This window comes from Oncorhynchus clarkii, chromosome 17 (genome assembly GCF_045791955.1).
Source record: "Oncorhynchus clarkii lewisi isolate Uvic-CL-2024 chromosome 17, UVic_Ocla_1.0, whole genome shotgun sequence".
Taxonomy (NCBI): domain Eukaryota; kingdom Metazoa; phylum Chordata; class Actinopteri; order Salmoniformes; family Salmonidae; genus Oncorhynchus; species Oncorhynchus clarkii.
This window is the reverse complement of record NC_092163.1, coordinates 25,187,828-25,211,272: the sequence shown is the minus strand read 5'-3', so window position 1 is coordinate 25,211,272 and position 23,445 is coordinate 25,187,828. Positions and strand designations below refer to the sequence as shown.

The 23,445-nt window shown below is 40.2% G+C and overlaps 1 protein-coding gene across 1 annotated transcript; it reads right to left on the bottom strand.

The window, feature by feature from the left end:
• Nucleotides 1-1,955: 1,955 nt before the first annotated feature.
• On the bottom strand, nt 1,956-23,445 carry LOC139370605 (3-hydroxybutyrate dehydrogenase, type 2). The gene is made up of 10 exons (XM_071110192.1): nt 23,322-23,445; nt 15,440-15,542; nt 14,399-14,477; nt 9,003-9,099; nt 8,529-8,637; nt 6,947-7,007; nt 3,596-3,709; nt 3,101-3,159; nt 2,734-2,826; nt 1,956-2,392 (listed from the first exon to the last, which is right to left on the bottom strand). The coding sequence occupies exons 2-10, from the start codon at nt 15,509-15,511 to the stop codon at nt 2,339-2,341; spliced, it is 738 nt and encodes a 245-aa protein (XP_070966293.1). The 5' UTR covers nt 15,512-15,542; nt 23,322-23,445; the 3' UTR covers nt 1,956-2,338.

The window sequence follows — 23,445 nt, the reverse complement described above, 5'->3', positions numbered from 1 at the left end:
AGTATCCTTGTAAATGGGTCAAATATAGCACAGTAGTTACAGGTAACTAATAAAAAAAATTGGGCCATTTAGCGACTGAAGTTCCTTTGCAGTGTGTGTAATATTCGTATAGGGCTAATCCCCCTCGATGGGAAAGACAAAACATTTCTTTGCTTACATGCAATCACCGGTATTGCACTTTTACGACGGTCCCTAAAACACCTTTGCGCCAGAAAAGGTTGTCCAATTGATTTAAGCCTGAAATTTTTAAATTACCCCAGCAATTAGGTTTCAAGTTACTGAGTAACAAAAAATAAGACATTTACAGGTGAGGAAACTTATTTTCGCATTCACTTTCCTATTGTAAACAAATGAGATAGATCAAGTACAGTATACTGAAGTATTTTGGTCTGTATTGTCTTTCGTTATTTGTCGGACACAAGTAAGACTAGATGTCGCCATTGGCGTCGGCTAACGGGGATCCTAATAAATCAAATCAACGGTGCATACAAGGTAATGTGGATGGAGAAGTAAATGCGTTGCTTTACGATGACCACCAAGGGTGTAACCTTTCCATGCACACTAAATGTTTGCTCTTTTGGTGACTTAACCTACATTGCATACTCTATGACTATGATCATGCGCACGATTTATGACCTTTAGGGGGGGGGGGGGGGGGATTCTTACATCGCCAGCAGTATGATTTAAGTTCAATATCCAAAAGGGCTGTAGCTTTCACATGATGTCACATTCTATTTTCTGCCGTCTCTTCCTGGTGTCCAAACAAGATATAAAAAAATATAAAAAATGCTGTAATCTAAATGAAACAGTACATCATACAACACATTACACCACTACATATCTACAATACAAAATGTATAATACAACATTACAATGTATGTGTGTGTGTAGTGCGTACGCTTGTGTGTGTGCGCCTGTATGTCTCTTCACAGTCCGCATTGTACCATAAGAAATAGTTTTAAAACATTTTAAACCTGATTTTACTGCTTGGAATATAGTTCCATGTAGTCATGGCTCTAAGTAATATTGTGCGTTTCCCAGAGTTTGTTCTGGACTTGGAAAGAAACCCCTGGTGTCATGTCGTGGGGCATGAGACCCCCCCCCCCAACCCCTCTTTTTACGTTGCTGCTACTCTGTTTATCATTAATGCATAGTCACTTTAACTATACATTCATGTACATACTACCTCAATTGGGCCGACCAACCAGTGCTCCCGCACAGTGGCTAACTGGGCTATCTGCATTGTCCCATCCACCAACCCCTCTTTTACACTACTGCTACGCTCTGTTCAACATATATGTATAGTCACTTTAACCATATCTACATACTACCTCAATCAGCCTGACGAACCGGTGTCTGTATGTAGCCTCACTCCTTTTATAGCCTTGCTACTGTATATAACCTGTCTTTTTACTGTTATTTTATTTCTCTACCTACCTATTGTTCACCTAATACCTTTTTTGCACTATTGGTTAGAGCCTGTAAGTAAGCATTTCACTGTAAGGTTGTATTCAGCACACGTGACAAACTTGATTTGATGCATGGTATCTGAGCTGTGTGCTAGGCGCTTGAAAGGCTCTGCACAGGCAGCAGTGGATAACTGTGAGGATCTTTACTGAGCTGATCAGCACTATTGAGAGAAGGCGCTCTGAGCCCAGGAGAAGACTGAAGTGAGTTTGACTAAAGGACTCTTGGAACAACTGGAGCAGGAGGCTGCTGGGTTGAGAAGCTATAAGCTGGAGTAACTTTCACACACACAGAGGATCACAGAGAAAAAAACGTTAAAGCTATACACAGTGTGACGGCACAGGATAGCGGTTGTCACATGATTGGTTTCACTCAGCCAATCAACTGCTTGCAAAGACCCAAACACTATAAACAATAGTGATTATGCTTCACAAATGAGCAGTTACAACACATTAAATTAAAAATTAAAAAAAAATGACAAAAGTAAGTCAAGTATTGCATTGTGTTTATTAGCTATATGTAATCATTGTGTCAATGAGCTCAAAATCACATGTACAATGAGATGGGTGTTTAAAACTAGTTGATTACAGTATATTATTGTACACTTACGAGGTACTTTTGGTGCTACAAAACAAGGAAACCAGAAGTCATTATTCTTAGAGACTATATTGAATGTACACCACATAATCAAACACTTCATGAAAAAATTGAAAAATCTGTAAAAATGTCAGCAGCTTCTGTATGATTTCAAAATAAGTCAAGATTTTGTCATTCCATATAAGGCATAGGCCACTGAAATTTCTATTACTGTAACTAACAGTATCTCGTGGCAGGTTTCTCAAGCTTCCTTGTGCTCTGTACCGTAGGTTCTTCAGAGCCTCCATCCTCCATCAATGATATGCTCAGTTCCAGTGACATAGGCAGACTAGAGGGAGGTGGAATAAACAGTTACACTTTACTTGGACATGATCAGTCCAATCAAATCTACTGTACATATAACATCATTTGATGTCATTTCATCTGTGGCCAATGACCTTGAGCCTTCTTGGAAGCAGTCATAAGGGCAACAACGTCATAACTTAGCTTAACAGATGTTTCAAATAAATTGTTGAAGAACATAACTAAACTAAACCCCTGGCTACATCAGCTGTCATTTAGCACCCAGTGGCATGCTAACGCACGGTAACAAAAACAAAACATTAACCCAACATTCAGATACTTTTTGTTGGTGTTGCTGTGGGCTCTGCAGACCATGAATGCGCTCACCTCGTCTGAGGCCAGGTAGACACAGAGGTGTGCCACCTCCTCGGCAGTGCACATTCGTCCCGTCTTCTGTCTCGCCATGAAGTCTTTTAGGGCCTGCAGAGATGAAGCAGGACATAGATCGTAGAAATGTATTTACTATTGACATCTTTCTAATGGAGCGTTTCCCACGGTGGGTTAAAAGGGCCACGTAAAATAGCCATCGAATCTAGTCAGCGTTGGTACTTTGTACATGCAACACTGACAAATCTGTAAATTATTATTTATTTATCAATTAATGCACAGACATATGGTGCACAGTGAGTTTATTTTAGGCTGTCCTGTTATACACTAAAACAATATGACAGTAGTTGTGGAAGGTAGAGTGTACCTGTTCTGGATTAGGCTGAGCCTGGATTCTCCCCCTCAGAGACGGGGTGTCCACGGTCCCTGTTTAGCAGAGAGGACACTTACATTTTGCACATAATCACTATTCTTTATACAGTGTATGGTACATCACAATGATTAAACAAAAACAATACACTTTTCACAGGGAGATATCTCTGTACTGTGAACTCGTCTTTGGTGTGAGCGGCATGTTAAATTCTTGAAAATATAACCAGAGCGTAATTTTAAGCTGAGCAGCGCGAGCCACTCGCAGAGCCACACGGCTTATGTCCAGGTTTCATTTAAATAAATGGGAGCGTATCATGATTGACAAAAGTTCCCTGTCCAGTGTAGCATTCCTGTAAACAGGGCCTGTAAGCAGTGTTTGTGTTATAATCTAACACAGATCATGCCATTCCTGAGTCATGCTAGGGTATGATTAAAAAGGAAAGGCATGTTAATCAGATTTTACACAAGGAATGTAGGGTGCAGTGCTTACCAGGACATACGCAGTTACAGCGAATGCCTTGCTCGAGAAAATCGGCTGCTATAGATTTGGTGAGCCCAATGACAGCAGCCTTGGAGGTGCTGTACACACATCGATTCACCACACCTATGGAGGGAACACACGCAACCACACAGGTTTTGCTTGACTAAATACATAGTCAGAGGATTGGATAGAGTAGACATGGACTGTGACCAAATTTCATTGGATGTTCATGATGAATTACCATACATAAATACATACTCAGGGTTGGGGAGTAACGGATTACATGTAAAGGATTACAAAAACCGGTAACTAACCCATTACCAGCTAAAATATTGTAATCAGATTACAGATACTTTTGAAAAATTAGATGATTACTTTGAGGATTACTTCTAAATCCAGAAAGGATGTTCGCTGAAAAAAAATCTTTGACAATTCTGTTTCTAAATGACATTCAAATCAGCATTGAAAAAAGGCACAAGTTTAAGTTTGTTCCACCTGAGTGAGTGTGACCACAAGTCAGAGACCACTATGATGACACCAAATGTGTTTGATGGATCGCGAGAAAAGACCAGGAATAGGCTTTTGTAGGCTTTTGTACAGTCCAAGCTATGGCTTCCAATGGTGCGACTGCTGTCGGCATTCAATGACTATCTAATTTGATGAAAGGCTGGAATGGTGTAGTGTGCGGCGATACGGATATCACTTATTATTGATATCTACATAGCGCATTGATGTGAATCACACTGCTTCTCTCTCATTTAGCTATTTGAATTGTGGTTGTTGTGGATGTCCGTTCACGAATCTAAATGTGTATTTGAACCCAATAATGGTTGAATTCAAGAAGTTTAAGCTGCCCATCAATCATTGTTTTTTAAACCAGTGGACAGCCAGTGAAAAATGCGCTCTTGCAACAGCTGCATAGTGTGGATCCCAACCTATGAAATAAAAGTGGGTCTGATTAAAAATTAAAAAAAAATCATAGGCCTAATGGACACATGCTCAAACTCGCACACTTTTGATAGACTTAAAAAGGGTAAATCTGTAGTTGCTACATCCATTTTTGGACTAATATATATATATATATATCTCAAAAAAATAAAGGGAACACTAAAATAACACATCCTAGATCTGAATGAAATATTCTTATTAAATACTTTTTTCTTTACATAGTTGAATGTGCTGACAAAAAAAATCATACAAAAATTATCAATGGAGGTCTGGATTTGGAGTCACACTCAAAATTAAAGTGGAAAACAACACTACAGGCTGATCCAACTTTGATGTAATGTCCTTAAAACAAGTCCAAATGAGGCTCAGTAGTGTGTGTGGCCTCCACGTGCCTGTATGACCTCCCTACAATGCTCCTGATGAGGTGGCGGATGGTCTCCTGAGGGATCTCCTCCCAGACCTGGACTAAAGCATCCGCCAACTCCTGGACAGTCTGTGGTGCAATGTGGCGTTGGTGGATGAAGCAAGACATGATGTCCCAGATGTGCTCAATTGGATTCAGGTCTGGGGAACGGGCGGGCCAGTCCATAGCATCAATGCCTTCCTCTTGCAGGAACTGCTGACACACTCCAGCCACACGAGGTCTAGCATTGTCTTGCATTAGGAGGAACCCAGGGCCAACCGCACCAGCATATGGTCTCACAAGGGGTCTGAGGATCTCATCTCGGTACCTAATGGCAGTCAGGCTACCTCTGGCGAGCACATGGAGGGCTGTGCGGCCCCCCAAAGAAATGCCACCCCACACCATGACTGACCCACCGCCAAACCGGTCATGCTGGAGGATGTTGCCCTCCTATGGCCTCCTCCACGTCTCCTGATGTACTGGCCGGTCTCCTGGTAGCGCCTCCATGCTCTGGACAATACGCTGACAGAGACAGCAAACCTTCTTGCCACAGCTCGCATTGATGTGCCATCCTGGATGAGCTGCACTACCTGAACCACCTGTGTGGGTTGTAGACTCCGTCTCATGCTACCACTAGAGTGAAAGCACCGCCAGCATTCAAAAGTAACCAAAACATCAGCCAGGAAGCATAGGAACTGAGAAGTGGTCTGTGGTCACCACCTGCAGAACAACTCCTTTATTGGGGGTGTCTTGCTAATTGCCTATAATTTCCACCTGTTGTCTATTCCATTTGCACAACAGCATGTGAAATTTATTGTTGCTTCCTAAGTGGACAGTTTCATTTCACAGAAGTGTGATTGACTTGGAGTTACATTGTGTTGTTTAAGTGTTCCCTTTATTTTTTTGACCAGTGTGTGTATACACACATACACACACACGCACACTTGAGGAATATAACTTATAAATGCCTCATGAGCTTAGTTCAACTGTCACACTCCATGAAAACCCAAAATATAAGCTAGTTTTTCTCCAATGTTTGTAAGCGTAAACAAACACTGTGTAGCCTCATAACATGGTGAAAACAATCATTTTGATATAATGGATGGTCAGTTCTTGCATCCATAGTTGTCTATTAATCTGAGAATGGTTACATTTATCCAGTTCCATCCCTCAGCTTTTTACCAAAACAGAGGCGGGGCGACCGTTATGTTACTGTTTCATCTGTGGATTTGCCCTTTAAACAACTTCATATTATGAAGATATTTTGTTGTCACCAACAAAAAAGTAAACATATGGCATTTCTTTTCCCAGTGTAAATAGCACTTTCAGTAGTGCTCAAAGAATGCCATTCCATGAACGCAGCAGTTATTTTTCAACTTGAATCAATGAGCCCATTCAGTCCTCCATAACAACAAAATCAGAAACAGAGTAGTTATGCTCAGGTAAAACAATTTGACTAATCTATACTTCCATATTTCCAAGTCCTATTCTTGAAGATCAAGGGGTATAACATTTATTGGAATTCTGATCGACTTTGGTTTTTAATGTAAAGATATAATTTAAATCATATTGTTATAATTAGTAGAAAGCGATGGGTTAGAAGACGACTACATAACCAACCCATAAAGTAAAATTTTACCTCCATATATGGCCAGCTATGTAAACTTTAACATTGGTTTATCCTGCAATATATACCGTTTAATTGGTAACATACATTTTTGTCTTCTTCTAATGTCTCTTAAGGGGAAAGAACTCTAAAAGTAACAGAATGTAATCAGAATACGTTACAGAGTTTGGGTAATCCAAAAGTTGTTACTGATTACAATTTTGGACAAGTAACAAGCAACTGTAACAGATTACATTTAGAAAAAGTTACCTACCCAACCCTGTACACAAACGTTCCATACGCACAAAAATCTTCTTTCAAATGTTGTGCACAAATTTATTGCATATATTTTAGTTCATTATTACAAAAAAAAAAAAAAAAAAAAAAAAACACACATCCTTACCTTTTATACTGGAGGCCACAGACGCCATGTTAATGATATTCCCAGACTTCTTGGCCAACATCTGAGTTGAGAAAAACATTGTTGATCAACAGGACAGTGTTATCCAAGTAAGTGATCCAATTTAAAAGACAATTCCACTACAATATCTGCTGCAGTAACTACAAAAAGAATGCCCCTACACGGTCATGGCCAATGCATTCGCCAAGTAGTCAAAACAAATCCATAAAGGGTTTGGCTCGTGAGACCGCTTTGAAATAAATCTTAAATCACAAAAGCTTTATTAAAAGGTTTTTTGGCAGCAGCAAAACAGTGAGCAGACATCTCATTTTTTTATCTACAGTATGTAGGCTATGACATAATTTTAGCCAGAACCTGGCAGGTAGCCTAGAGTAGACTAGGTGAAAAATCTGTCTGTGCCCTTGAGCAAGGCACTTAACCCTAATCGCTCCTGTAAATTGGTCTGGATAAGAGTCTGCTAAATTACTAAAAATGTTACATTACAGAAATCCCTGGCTATATATCCATCATGGAATGAGAGATAATCCGATGACTCGTATTTAGAAACATTTAAGTTATTTTCCTGTATTATTATACATTTTTTCAATTTCGTGGTATCCAAAATGGGTAGTTAAAGTCTTGTCCCATCGCTACAACTCCCATACAAAACCCTCCCCTAACCCGGACAACGCTGGGCCAATTGTGCGCTGCTGCCGGTCACGGCCGTTTGCGACAGAGCCTGGACTCGAACCAGGATCTCTAGTGGCACAGCGATGCAGTGCCTTGGACTGTGCCACTCGGGAGGCCCTAGTGTCACAAACTTGATGCAGTCATTGTGTGCAAGGGATCCACGCATCCACCATAAGGATCAAATACAATACTTTGGATTACTTGACATACTATAAGTGAAGTTATCCAAATACTTGTGATTTCTTTGGGGGGGGCACACACTTCATATATAGTGCCTTAATTTCTAAATGGTAAAACAGATAGAAATGACAATACCTTAAAAAAAGTGACATTCTGTACTGTCACCTCATTCATCATTTAATCTCAAATTAAAAATGTTGGCATAAAATAAATGTAGTTCCTTCAGAAAGTATTCACACCCCTTTACTTTTTCCACATTTTGTTGTGTTACAGCCTGAATTTAAAATGTATTAGACTGGGTAACTGATCTACACACAATACCCCATAATGACAAAGTGGAATTGTTTGTAGATTTGAAAAATATATATTGATAAAGAAAATGAATAGCTGAGACAGAGACACGCACCAAGCTCTCCCTACATTTGGTAAATCCGACCACAACTCTATCCTCCCGATTCCTGCTTACAAGCAAACATTAACGCAGGAAGCACCAGTGACTCTGTATACAAAAAAGTTGTCAGATGAAGCAGATGCTAAACTACAGGACTGTTTCTGAATTTAGGCTGTAACAACAAAATGTAAATTAAGTCAAGGGTTATGAATACTTTCTGAATGCACTGTAGCTTCACAGTTGAAATTCATATGGTGAGGACTGTGTCTTCCTTAATTCTGGGGTCAGAGGTCGGTGGAGTAAAGCGGCGGGATGGTTGGTCACCTTGGGTAGGAAAGCCCTGCTCATGAGGTACATGCTGCGGACGTTGACGTTCATGGTGAAGTCCCAGTCCGCCTCCTCGCAGTCCAGGATGGAGCCGTGATGGACAAACCTGGGAGGGGTGATGGGTAGTGGTCAATTTTGGATTGCCAAAATCCCAAAGTAACCCTTTAATTGTATTTGCAGTGGTCTTAAAATGTGTGAAATGTGACCTGTTGAAATTGTGCAGGTTCCCTACGTGGAGAGGGAAAATGTGAAGACAAATAATTTACCTGGTTTACACAAAATAAAATGTAGACAGTGCCCTAGCTACTTCGGTACAGGGGGCACCTTTTGGAAAATGGTGTGTGATGGTACAACACATCTGATCTGACTTTAATTAATTCAGTGTGTCATCGATATAATTGAATCAATCCCTCAAAAAATATATAAATAAGATACAAGTGAAAAAGGAACAGGAAAAAACATCAAAAATACCCGGCAACATTGAACAGCACATCTATGTGGTCAAACTCCTTGGCCAGCGCTTCCACTTGGTCCTTCTTGGTCACATCCACCACCTTAGTTTTGATACCTAGGAGATATACGTCAGATTAGCCACAAAAACCATAGGTGGATGCGGGCTGGATTATGTGAAGTGATGTGTCTAGATTTGAAAAGTTCTACATAGATTTGGAAATGTTAACTGTGTTGGAGCGTTCTCGACAAACACTTTTCAGACCAGGTAGCCATTACGCTTTCCAAAGTCAAGACAGAACTTCATTTTATTGATAAGATAGAGACGAATTTACCATCCATCGAGTAAGACTCAACCATTACTTCCACGGTAACCAGTCGTTTACTGGCCAACAAGCTATGCAGTAATGAGCAATGAGCTAATATAGTAACTACTAAAACAGGGGAATTATCATCATAACCATAATTAATCTAAGATTCTCCTTCTATAAATAACTAAAACTCTGATTGTATATCCATACCAAGCAAAACTAAGTATTTTTCTAAAATAATTAAAAACTCTTCTCTCAACAGAGGAAGCCACCTTTCTCGAACTCAAAAGAGCATTGAATAGCATGAATAAAGGCACATAACCTGGATGGGACAGTATTCCTCCTAGGGCCTATTTAAAATGTTGGAATCAATTACAGTTGAAGTCGGAAGTTTACATACACCTTAGCCAAATACATTTAAACTCAGTTCTTCACAATTCCTGACATGTAAAAAAATTCCCCGTCTTAGGTCAGTTAGGATCACCACTTTATTTTAAGAATGTGAAATCCCAGAATAGTAGAGGAATTGATTTATTTCAGCGTTTATTTCTTTCGCCACATTCCCAGTGGGTCAGAAGTTTACATCCACTCACTTAGTATTAGGTAGCATCGCCTTTAAATTGCTTAACTTCGGTCAAACATTTTGGGTAGCCTTCCACAAACTTCCCACAATAAGTTGGGTGTATTTTGTCCCATTCCTCCTGACAATTCTGGTGTAACTGAGTCAGGTTTGTAGGCCTCCTTGCTGCACACGCCTTTTCAGTTCTGCCTACATATTATCTATAGGATTGAGGTCAGGGCTTTGTGACGGCCACTCCAATACCTTGACTTTGTTGTCCTTAAGCCATTTTGCCACAACTTCGGCAGATTGCTTGGGGTCATTGTCCATTTGGAAGATTCATTTGCGACCAAGCTATAACTTGACTGATGTCTTGAGATGTTGCTTCAATAAATCCACATAATTTTTCTGCCTCATGATGCCATCTATTTTGTGAAGTGCTCCATTAAATGTCAATTAGCCTATCAGAAGCTTTTAAAGCCATGACATTATTTTCTGGAATTTTCCAACCTGTTTAAAAAAGGCAGTCTACATAGTGTACGTAAACTTCTGATCCACTGGAATTGTGATACAGTGAATTAAGTGAAATAATCTTGTCTGTAAATAAATGCTACCAAATACTAATTGAGTGTATGTAAACTTCTGACCCACTGGGAATGTGACGAAAAGAAAAAAAGCTGAAATAAACCACTCTATTATTCTGACATTTCACATTCTTTAAATAAAGTGGTTATCCTAACTGACCTAAGACAGGGAATTTTTACTAGGATTAAATGTCAGGAATTGTGAAAAACTGAGTTTAAATGCATTTGGCTAAGGTGTATGTACAATTCTGAACAAACTGTATGTACAAAGTGTATGTTGTAAACTTTCATTTATAGGCTAGGTTGTAGCAACCTCATGATAGCTGCTGGGACAATTTGAGTATCACGTAGTAGCCTAAACCTATCAATGTTACATTGAATGGAATGTGAATGACTGTCATCCAATATGCTGTAATAAAAATAAGGCCATGCTCAAAAGTATCATCCTCCCTAAACTTAAACGGCACCGACCACCACTGTTTAAATATCAATACATTGGCAAGGCCTAAAAAATATATATATTCTTAAAGTTGGGGGTGTATTAGGCCCTATATATGTACAATTATATAACATTGAGGTCCTTGAATTACAATTAAGTGGTTGACAATATCTCTGAAACTCCTTGAATTTGACTTGTCAATGTCTGTATGAACACCACTTAAAGGATGTATAGTCCTAGGCTGTACAGGTGGAGTTATGGGCCAATTTGAAAGTACACCAGTGGAACTGCATGAAAATCATTATTTTAGTTTCAAACCATTTACAAATGTTGATCACAATGTCACATATTGGCCCCATTATTTAAAGAAAAACCCATATATATTTCCTTCCTTAGATAAAACCATTGGCAGAAACTTTAACAGGGGGCCTCCCGAGAAGGGCAGCGGACTAAGACAATGCAACGCATTGCTAGAGGTGTCACTACAGACCCAGGTTCAATCCCAGGCTGTGTCACATGAGGGAGCGCACAATTGGCCCTGCGTCGTCCGGGTTAGAGGAGGGTTTGGCCGACAGGGATGACCTTGTACCATCGTGCTCTAGTGACTCCTTGTGGCGGGCCGGGCGCATGCATGCTGACTTTGGTCTCCAGTTGTATAGCGTTCCCTCTATCACATTGGTGCGGCTGGCTTCCGGATTAAGCAAGCAGTGTTTCAAGAAGCAGAGCGGCTTGGCAGGGTCACGTTTCGGAGGATGCATGGCTCTTGACCTTCGCCTCTCCCGAGTCCGTACGGGAGTTGCAGCGATGGGACAAGACTAACTACCAATTGGATATCACGAAATTGGGGAGAAAAAGGTTAAAAAAAATAAAAATTAAAAACTTTAATAAACCCAGTTGCTTTAACCAGTACATTATCTATAGTCAAAATGAATATATTGTCACGGCTGAATTTCTGTAGTTTACAGAAGTAAAGAAGTAGGAGGATTATCCGGAGGAAAGTTTAAATTGTATTTCCAGGCACGAGCATTTCGCCCCATCCTACATTGGTTTAGACATGATTTTTCTTAGTATCGTCTCCTATATCACGCTTTGGTCCCATTATTGCTAACACAATTTCTATTTGGCGAAAAATTGAAAAACAATTTCACTTGGAATCAAAATGGCATGGCCTTACTCCCAATTTTTCACAATAATGCCTTGCGATTTGGAGGGTGGCCTTTGGTCCAAATGTAGAATCTGTACACTTACCGATATCATGGACAGTAATAGTTTGAGAACATTCCAAGATATGAAAGATACATGCACATTATCAGACAACTCCTTTTTTCTATATTGACAACTTAGGTCAGCTACACTGGCTTATGGAGTCCCTTGGGAAACCAAACTACCGAACCATCCAATTATTGGTTTTATAAATAAACTCTGGGCTCCCGAAATAACTGATCTCAAAAATATATAAACTTCTGGAAAGCTCATTATGAGCTAGCCGTTAAAAAAAAAAGTATGTTCCACAGAGCCAATTGAATCGGAACAACCCTTTAACTGGAACAGAATATGGAAAAATATTACCTTGGCATCCCGTAATCCGAACCATTCATTTATAAAATGTTAAGTTTGTTCGCACACTGTATTTAAGTGAGTGTGCCCTTTAGTTAAATTCTTCTGGGGCAAAGTTACAATTAATTTAGAAGTGCATGAATTTAAATATTCAATGCTTTGCATTTATTATGTTTATTAAAGTGGATACAGTTACTATTAGAAGTTATAATTATCGACAGCGAGAATGAATGGTGATAATCAAGGAACAATTAAGGCCTTGACATATATACTTGACTCTAAAGAACAATCCCAGCTAAAGCCCCACACACAAATTATATAATTGATTTACTTTTTGCTTTCAGGCCCACAGGCTGGTACATTTTGGATAAGTATTTAAATATCCAAAATCTGTATACTATAGATATACTATAACTTTAATATCGGCAGCATTCTAACTTCTGTTGCATTCCTTTTATCCATTTATTCTCGCTGTTATCCAAAATATCTAAGCATGTGGGCAACCCAGTGTACCTTCAGAGCGCAGCCACAAATTGGAAGGAACAAACATGTAGTGCACAGGCATGAAATGTTGAGTAGCTGGAGTAGCTTTATCCACTAGGACAGGACACCAGATGGTATATAATGCATGTATGAACCATACTTCGTGTCCAAATCGCGAGATTTGAAAAAGATCCCGCTGCATCTCTTTAATACATTAGTAGTGTGGGAAGATGAACGTGCACGGAAGAAAAGCAGTACACTGTCCCTTTTAAGTAACTCACTTTGGGAGGAATATCTACCATAACTAAACACCCATGCCTCAAACATAGGCATGGTTGGGTAATGTACTGTGATCATTGCACATGCGTCATAGAAATGCATTTAAGCATTGGAATGTATTGTAATAACAGCAGTTCATAACCCCTAAAAAAACGACCCATTACACCTAAACAGTATGGTTAGAGATTAAACCATGGACATTGTTTTAATGTAGCCATTGAAAACACCTGGGTTTTGCTATCCTCAAAAGGTAAGCGTTAATAACTTAAAGGGGCAATCTGCAAATGGTACATCAATTTTGCACTTTTAAATTAATAAACTTATCCTTTCCAATCCAATTCAATGTAATTTCATCTTTGTGGACTGGAACCATCACAGAATCGTTCACTCAATAGCCCCCACTGCAAAGCACAAGTTCAGGTTGCTAATAAGCTATTTGCAACTTCCGGTTTATTTAAAACGTTATGGTTCATTTGCTCATGTAAAAATATCACCCTGTGTTTGCAATATTGAACAATTATATGGTTTAAAATGTAACTGGGTGTGCAGAGCTATGGCTGAGTGGTAACTCTCCCTGTGCTCATCACATATGCAACTCCCCGCCAGAGACCGGGGTTTCTTTCCAGAGTTAACCCTTCCAGGTTATCTCCCCTCTTTACCCCCTTTCAAATGTATAATATGTCCAAAGAAAAGTTAGAAAATGTGAGACTGCAATTCAAAACAAAGTGGCCAGTTGAATTTCCCCAGATGACATGCTTCTCTTGAGCCTAAAATGAAGAAAATGTAAGCAAAATTGTAGGAGAACCATCCCACTGCAATTTTGTGGCTCACGGTATAATATAGATACCCCATCAGAACCCAAAATATAAGCTTATATTACATTTTTTGTGTAAAGAATGTCATTTGTAAACAAACATGGTTAAAACTATACTTTTGATATCACGGATGGTCAGTCCTCACATAGTTCCTTCTATGAACCTGAGAGTAGTTACATTTCTCCAGCCCCATCTCTCAGCAGTTCACCAAAACAGTGGCAGGACTCTATAGAAGGACTCTATAGACTCTATAGAACAGGAACATTCATTGGGGTGTACTGGGGGTATTGCATTCAAACTAATGTCTTTAAGATTTGATATGAATGAAGGGCACATCTTAATTCTCAGGATGCCCAGTAAATGAAGGTAGTAAACAAAAATAAACTGTACCAGGGTGGCCATCCAGTTCCTTCAGCTTCTCTCCATTGATATCTGTTGCGGTGACTTGAGCTCCTTCTTTGGCAAAGGCCTACAGTTAAAATGACAGAATATTACTGTCATGGTTATTTACGGTTCACTCAATATCAGTAAAATGTTCAAATGAATACATCATGAATACTTTACATCATTGTACAAGTCTTGGAGTAGGGGTAGGCAACTAGGTTTAGCCACGTAAATTGACTGCAAGTAAACCCAAATAGATGCAAAAATATCATACCTCAATTGAGACATGATCACATAGGTCTCCATTTGTGGGAATAGTTTGGAATGGAATTCTTGGTTACAGTCTTTGGGAGGCCTAAACAAAATGCTAATAGGACGAATTTGGCAAGTGGGCTGCTTGTTGCCGACCCCCGTCAGAGGGTGTTTCTGAGAGCCTTAAAAATCAAATTCACCATATCTACACTGAGTGTACAAACCATTAGGAAACCTGCTCTATCCATGGCAGACTGACCAGATAAATCCAGGTGAAAGCTATGCTCCCTTATTGGTATCACTTGTGTAATCCACTTCAAATCAGTGTAGATGAAGGGGACGAGACAGGTTAAAGAAGTAATTTTAAGCCTTGAGTCATGGATTGTGTATTTGCCAATCAGAGGGTGAATGAGCAAGACAAAATATTTAAGTTCCTTTGAATGGGGTATGGTAGTGGGGGCCAGGCGCACTGGTTTGAGTGTGTCAAGAATTGCAATGCTGTTGGGTTTTCATGCGCAACAGTTGTGTGTATCAAGAATGGTCCACCATCCGAAGGACATCCAGCCAACTTGACAACTGTGGGAAACATTGGCGTCAACATGGGCCAGCATCCCTGTGGAACGCGTTCAACACCTTGTAGAGTCCATGCCCCGATTAATTGAGGCTCTTCTGATGGCAAAAGGGGGTGCAACCCAATATTAGGAAGGTGTTCCTAATGTATTGTACACTCAGTGTATACTTGTTTAGCAAATGTAGCCTAGCTGTGTGGTGAATGGTAAATGAAGTAAATATTACAATGGCTGCAGCTCTTCCAATGCCCTGGGCTCCTGCTGACAACACAATGACTTTCCCATCCAGGCGGCCCATGATGATGCAGTGTTTAATTCTACAGGTAATTCTGCATATGAACAAAAACAATGTCATTATTGTTGTTAAGATCACAGTCAAGGTAGAGTTGAAGTTGCCATGGTGGATTTATTAACCAAAAACAGTGGTGGAATGTTCTTAAATACACATTTAGGCAACATAATGCTTTATTATTGTGAAATGTTTGATGTTTGTGTGTGAAAGATGTTTATTGGTTGGGTAAAATTGCATTATCAGCTGCAGCAGGTATTCTCACACCCCAAAGCCCTATACTACGTACTTGGTTCGAGTTAGCGAGGTAACTTTAGTCAAATCGGAGTTCAACTAGGGACAACCAGCACCACGAAAGTGGCTCACCTTTTAGCCAGGTCAATGTCTATGGCAACGAATCCTTCAGAAATAAACTACTCTGGCCCAGGTTAACTCAGGGCTATCAACATTTTTCGTGAATGATGTATCTGAGCCGCGAGTTGAGGACCAATTAAATCATATTCCCTTTTACTAAAGATTGTATCATTCCCTTCATTTGATGAAGACTGATTCAATATTTTATTCATTAAATGTTTGTCTTTTTTATCTCAAAATACCTATCACATTACACATTTAGTAATGACAGAATGCATTTGAAACTTCATTGCACAGTAAAACTTGTATGACTTTATAATACAATGTTGTATTCCATAAAAGTGGGGGAAAAGGTGCTAGGGTTGTCCCCAACAATTAAAATCTTGGTCAACCAAAAGTCGTCTGTTCTTTCAACCAATCGGTTGGTTGAAATTATTTTTTCCATAAAGTGAAAGAACGGCGCCGGAGGAGATGGCTGCCGTTTTACGGCGCCTAACCAATTGTGCTATTGTGTGTGTTTTTTTTCTTCTTATGACCGAAAAGAGCATCTGGATATCAGGACAGCAACTATTCACTTTGTACTGGACAAATATTTTTTCTTTAACGAGTCGGACGCAAAGGATTTACTTCAGACACCTGACAAGGCCCAAATCCATGTAATTCGCATGAGAAAGAGACAGAGATATCGGGGACGTAGGTCGGGGTGCCTTCTAAGGAGCCGACGGCTAGTGGGTAATCTGCCTCAACCATCAGTCCTATTAGCCAACGTAAAATCATTTGACAACAAAATAGACGAGCTACGATCAAGAATATCCTACCAACGGGACATTACAAACTATAATATCTTATGTTTCACCGAGGCATAGTTGAACAACGACATGGATAACATACAGTTGGAGTGGTTTACGCTGCATCGACAAGATAGAACAGCCCCCTCCAGTAAGACAAGGGGTGGCGGTCTGTGTATATTTGTAAACAGCTGGTGCACGAAATCTAATATTAAGGAAGTCTCTAGGTTTTGCGCCTGAGATAGAAAATCTCATGATAAGCTTAGACCACACTATTTATCGTAGCTGTCTATTTACCACCACAAACCGATACTGGCACTAAAATCGCACTCAATGAGCTGAGTAAGACCATAAGCAAACAGGAAAACGCTAATCGAGGCAGCGCTCCTGGTGGCCTTAAAATGCGTTGTACCTCATTTCTACCAGCATGTTAAACGTGCAACCAGAGGGGAGGAAAAAAACAACAACTCTAGACCACCTTTACTCCACACACAGAGACGTGTACAAAGCTCCCCCTCGCCCTTCATTTGGCTAATCCGACCATAATTCTATCCTACTGAGTCCTGTTTACAAGCAAAAACTAAAGCAGGAAGCAGTGACTAGGTCAATAACGAACTGGTCAGATGACGCCGATGCTACAGGACTGTTTTGCTAGCACAGACCGGAAGAATCCCAGAACATATTCCAATGGCATTGAGGAGTACATCATATCAGTCATTGGCTTCATCAATAAGTACATCGATGATGTCGTCCCCACAGTGACCGTGCGTACATACTAGAGGTCGACCGATTAATCGGAATGGCCGATTAATTTGGGACAATTTCAAGTTTTCATAACAATCGGAAATCTGTATTTTTGGGCGCCGATTTGCCAAAATATATTTTTATACCTTTATTTAACTAGGCAAGTCAGTTAAGAACACATTCTTATTTTCAATGACGGCCTAGGAACGATGGGTTAACTGCCTTGGTCAGGGGCAGAACGACAGATTATCACCTTGTCAGCCCGGGGGATCCAATCTTGCAACCTTACAGTTAACTAGTCCAACGCAATAACGACCTGCCTCTCTCTCGTTGCACTCCACAAGGAGACTGCCTGTTACACGAATGCAGTAAAACAAGGTAAGTTGCTAGCTAGTATTAAACGTATCTTATAAAAAACAATCAATCATAATCACTAGTTAACTACACATGGTTGATGATATTACTAGATATTATCTAGCGTGTCCTGCGTTGCATATAATCTGACTGAGCATACAAGTATCTAAGTATCTGACTGAGCGGTGGTAGGCAGAAGCAGGCGAGTAAACATTCATTCAAACAGCACTTTCGTGCGTTTTGCCAGCAGCTCTTCGTTGTGCGTCAAGCATTGCGCTGTTTATGACTTCAAGCCTATCAACTCCCGAGATCAGGCTCGTGTAACCGAAGTGAAATGGCTATCTAGTTAGCGTGCGCTAATTGTCGTTGTGTTGCTGGTTCGAGCCCAGGGAGGAGCGAGGAGAGGGACGGAAGCTATACTGTTACACTGGCAATACTAAAGTGTCTATAAGAATATCCAATAGTCAAAGGTTAATGAAATACAAATGGTATAGAGGGAAATAGTCCTATAATTCCTATAATAACTACAACCTAAAACTTCTTAACTTGGAATATTGAAGACTCATGTTAAAAGGAACCACCAGCTTTCATATGTTCTCATGTACTGAGCAAGAACTGAAACATTAGCTTTCTTACATAGCACATATTGCACTTTTACTTTCTTCTCCAACACTTTGTTTTTGCATTATTTAAACCAAATTGAACATGTTTCATTATTTACTTGAGGCTAAATTGATTTTATCGATGTGTTATATTAAGTTAAAATAAGTGTTCATTCAGTATTGTTGTAATTGTAATCATTACAAATAAAAAAAAAATAAGAAATTGGCTGATTAATCGGAATCGGCTTTTTGGGTCCTCCAATAATCGGTATCGGCGATGAAAAATCATAATCGGTCGACCTCTAGTACATACCCCAACCAGAAGCCATGGATTACAGGCAACATCCGCACTGAGCTAAAGGGTAGAGTTGCCGCTTTCAAGGAGCGAGACCCTAACCCGGACGCTTATAAGAAATCCCACTATGCCCTCAGACGAACCATAAAACAGGCAAAGCGTCAATACCGGCTCAGACGCTCCTCGGATGTGAAAAGGCTTGAACACTATTACAGACTACAAAAGGGAAATACAGCTGCGAGCTGTCCAGTGACATGAGCCTACCAGACTAGCTAAATTACTTCTATGCTCAATTTGAGGCAAGCAACAATGAAGCGTGCATTAGAGCATCGGCTGTTCCGGACAACTGTGTGATCACGCTCTCCACTCCGTAGCCGATGTGAGTAAGCCTTTTAAACAGGTCAACATTCCCAAGGTCGCAGGGCCAGACGATTTACCAGGACGTGTACACTGAGAATGCTCTGACCAGCAGATATTTTCAACCTGTCCCTGACTGAGTCTGTAATACCAACATGTTTCAAACAGACCACCATAGTCCCTGTGCCCAAGAAAACCAAGGTAACCCGCCTAAACGACTACCAACCCGTAGCACTCACATCTGTAGACATGAAGTGCTTTGAAAGGCTGGTCATGGCTCAGTTCAACACCATTATCCTAGAAACCCTAGATCCACTCCAATTTGCTTACCGCCCCAACAGATCCACAGATGACGCAATCTCACTAAGCTACGGCCCCTGAGACTAAACACCTCCCTCTGAAACTGGATCCTGGACTTCCTGAAGGGCCGCCCCAGGTGGTAAGGGTAGGTATCAACACATCTGTCACACTGATCCTCAACACTGGAGCCCCCCCAGGGGTGCGTGCTCAGTCCCCTCCTGTACTTCCTGTTCACCCATGACTGCATGGCCAGGCACGACTCCAACACCATCATTAAGTTTGCAGACGAAACAACAGTGGCCTGATCACCGATAACAACCTCTCCCTCAACGTGATCAAGACAATGGAGACATTTGTGGACTACAGGAAAAAGAGGACCGAGCACGCCCCCATTTTCATCGACAGGGCTGTAGTGGAGCAGGTTGAGAGCTTCAAATTCCTTGGTGTCCACATCACCAACTAACTATCATGGTCCAAACACACCAAGACAGTTGTGAAGAGGGCACAACAAAAACTATTCCCCCTCAGGAGACTGAATAGATATGGCATGGGTCCTCAGATCCTCAAAACGTTCTACAACTACACCATCGAGAGCATCCTGAATGGTTGCATGGCAACTGCCTGGTATGGCGACTGCTCAGCCTCCGACCGCAAGGTACTACAGAGGGTAGTGCGTACAGCCCAGCACCGGGGCCAAGAATCCTGCAGTCCAGGAACTCTATACCAAGCGGTGTCAGAGGAAGGCCCTAAAAATTGTCAGAGACTCCAGCCACCCTAATCATAAACATTGTTCTCTGCTACCGGAGGGTAAGTGGTACCGGAGCACCAAATCTAGGTCCAAAAGGCTTCTTAACCACTTCTACCCCCAAGCCATAAGACTCCTGAACAGCTAATCATATGGCTTTATAGACTATCCCCCTACCCCCTTTTACAGTGCTGCTACTATCTGTTTATTATCTGTGCATAGTCACTTTAACTCTACCTACATGTACATATTACCTCGACTAACCTGTGCCCCTGCACATTGACTCTGTACCGGTACCCCCTGTATATAGCCTCGCTACTGTTATTTTACTGCTGCTCTTTAAATATTTGTTATTTTTAACTTATCCATTTTTTTACTCAACACTTATTTTTCTTCAAACTGCATTGTTGTTTAAGGGCTGGTAAAGTAAGCATTTCACTCTAAGGTCTACACAGGTTGGATTCGGCACATGTGACAAATAAAAGTTTATTTGATAGACACCCTATGTGTTTTAATAAAATCAACTACATACACTGAGCTTGTCTGATGCTTTGAGGTTTGATTAAATAAGTCAAATGCCTCAAGAGGGCGCCAGAGATGTAGATAATCAGAAGAGAAGAAAAAAAAAAACTTGTCCTCAACCAACTATTCTCCTTCCGCTCTTGCTGGCTTTCGCAGATTCTGCCATTACTCTCCTGAAGTTGCCAGTAATAGGCTACACAAGGAATCTGCAACCTTTCTCATGTTGAATGCCAATTTATCTTACAATTTCTAACGATCTGCATGCCAGTTATGGTGTTCATGTGCAAATTTTGTGAAAAAGTTATTAGAACGTCTTCATATCTCAATCATTGTCATGTGGTTAATCAAAATTCTATCCAAATGACACAAACCTAAAAAGTTACTTCTATTGCCAACAACTAAAAACTTGCAGTCTGATGTAGAAAATATCCTGACAAAAATAAATATGTTATAAATCACATTGTTGAAAATGTGTAACAAAATGTTTAATATTGTATCAACTATTAACTTGGGTCCAGCCCAAAGCTTGCACGAGGGAACTTGCAACATTGAATAAATATTCTGGGCCCTCAGATTTTGTGCACCAGTTAGCTCGGGACAGACAACTGTAGGCTATTTGCGCAAGGGATAAGAAGCAGTGCTTGACTTGGGCAGGAGCTCGCCGGAGCTGATTACCGTCACCTCAAATTGTCTACTGCTGTTACTCTTATAGAATATTAGTTCAAAAGTATTGTGGAGCTCCTGCATCTAAATAAACAGTGCCAGCACCCAAAATGAGTACAGGGACTTATTTCAGTCCAAGTCAAGCACTAATAAGTAACTTATTTTATGACATTTATCAAAAGGGAGAGAGCTGGAAAGATTTTTCAAATACATTGAGGAACTATTGTAATTATCAATGGATGTAAAAACATACTGTTTGCTTGCTGTTTGAGGTAAAGAAAACATTACTTTGAGAAGCTTCAAAGGTGGTGTGTGGTGGTGCGTTAAGCCAATCAGAAATATTATCAGATCCCCAAATGTGCACATTTATATGCCTACATTTGCACTCAGGCCAGGTAACCTATAGGCCTACTTCTATGCATGCGCATCCTTACTCAACATTGACAGGAGAGGTCCAAACAAAAGACAATGACTAAATTGACAAAACTCGTAAATGGAATGTTTCTCACAAGTGTAGCATAGGTTGTGCACTCTGCATACAATGTGTCCACTCAGCATACAATGTGTCCGGGAAGACTGGAATAATAATATTGAATGCATTCAAATAAATTATGGTAAGCAAAGTAACAAACATTGTAGATTAGAAATTATAGGGTTTAACGGTAAATGTACTACTGGTGATGTGTAATAGGGAATTGATATACACTAACACTCAAATGCAAAAATTCACACGATGAAGTTATGAAACAATGAATGTGTACAAATTGGCGGGAGAGAGCACATTCTGGAGAGAGAAGTGCATTGTGCATCTGAGTGCATGTTCAATCCGACATCTGCATTGGCCATGCAGCAGTTAAGGTGATATGGCCTCAGTAGAAGTCAGGGCATTCATGCTTCACTGAGCAGTGCAGACTTGTTGTCAAGAAAGTGAGTTTGTGTTCATACAGGATCCAAGCATGTCAATGCGGAGCTATACAGAGCCCTCCGCTTTGTTAGAACATTTGGGAAGCACATAGCGATGCGGTACGGAGCTCGATTTGGCATCTGCATGCCTTTGAAGGCTCAGCAAATGCGTCACACCCTTCATATGGAGCCTCCGACCACATTTTCAGATCAAGCATAAATTGGCTTTTAGTCTAGGCCTCCGAAATAGATTAGGTCACTGAGATGTGCGCAAATATACAGTACCAGTCAAAAGTTCTGACACACCTACTCATTCCAGGGTTTTTCTTTATTTTTACTATTTTCTATTATCAAAAATCAAAAATGTTTCTTCATTTTCTCAGCTTTTAAATGTCCTTAATACTGGTCAAACTGATGACATTTTACCATTTTGCACAGGACCCATCTTTCCACTGTTTTTGAGTTATTGCGTTCTCCCCCCGGTCCCTAAACAAAACATACAACTTTACAGGTGTCAATTAGATTACTAATGCATTCATTTCATCGATGTAAGACATTCTGGTGAGCACTACTTTCGTCTTCTGGGGCAACAAGTTATGACAGAAGAGAATCTACATGCATCAAACTATAGTTGCAAATTAGATACTGAACAAAAATAATAAAACGCAACATGAAACAATTTCTAAGATTTTACTGAGTTACTGTACTTTCTTGTTAGTTACATAAACTGAGATTAGGTAAACGATTATATTTTAGCAACCAGGAAATGGCTGAGCGATTTCTGCATAGTGCATCTAGAAACTGAGGTACGGTCCTTGGACTAAGGAGTAATGTTAGGCTCCTTTAGTACCATATTGGGCTAGGTTTGACAATAATTGAAGGCATGTCAACCTCATCTCTTTTTTTACCATGACATTTCCTCGCAGTTTAAAAAACACTTTCCTATCGTACTTTGTTATTCATTTGCAAGTTAATTCAATAGCTAGAATCATACTCTTTTGTTTTAACTATTCAGCGTGCAAAATTGTTGTTAAAAGCAAATACTATATTGATCTACACAGCAAACGTGTGCAACGGAGATTCATTACATAACGTTATATTTGCAATTAAATATGTAACTATTCATATGAGTGATACATGCTGTTTCGACAGGGCAAAAATAACTTTGTAGGATAATTTTTAAACAACTTACTAACGCTCTGCAACGACAACAGACCCTGAACTTCAGTCAGGAGATGCCTCGTGCCCATTTACTAAATTCTTATTGGCTTCTGTAGAAGGAAGTAGCTCGCGAGCTGATTCTTCTTCTTTAAAAT

Coding starts and splice junctions, on each gene's coding strand:
- LOC139370605 (XM_071110192.1), bottom strand. CDS start 15,511: ATGGGCCGCCTGGATGGGAAAGTCATTGTGTTGTCAGCAGGAGCCCAG. Junction 9,100..14,398: donor GGAACTGGATGGCCACCCTG/GTACAGTTTATT, acceptor TATATCTCCTAG/GTATCAAAACTAAGGTGGTG. Junction 7,008..8,528: donor GCAGGGCTTTCCTACCCAAG/GTGACCAACCAT, acceptor TTCTCAACTCAG/ATGTTGGCCAAGAAGTCTGG.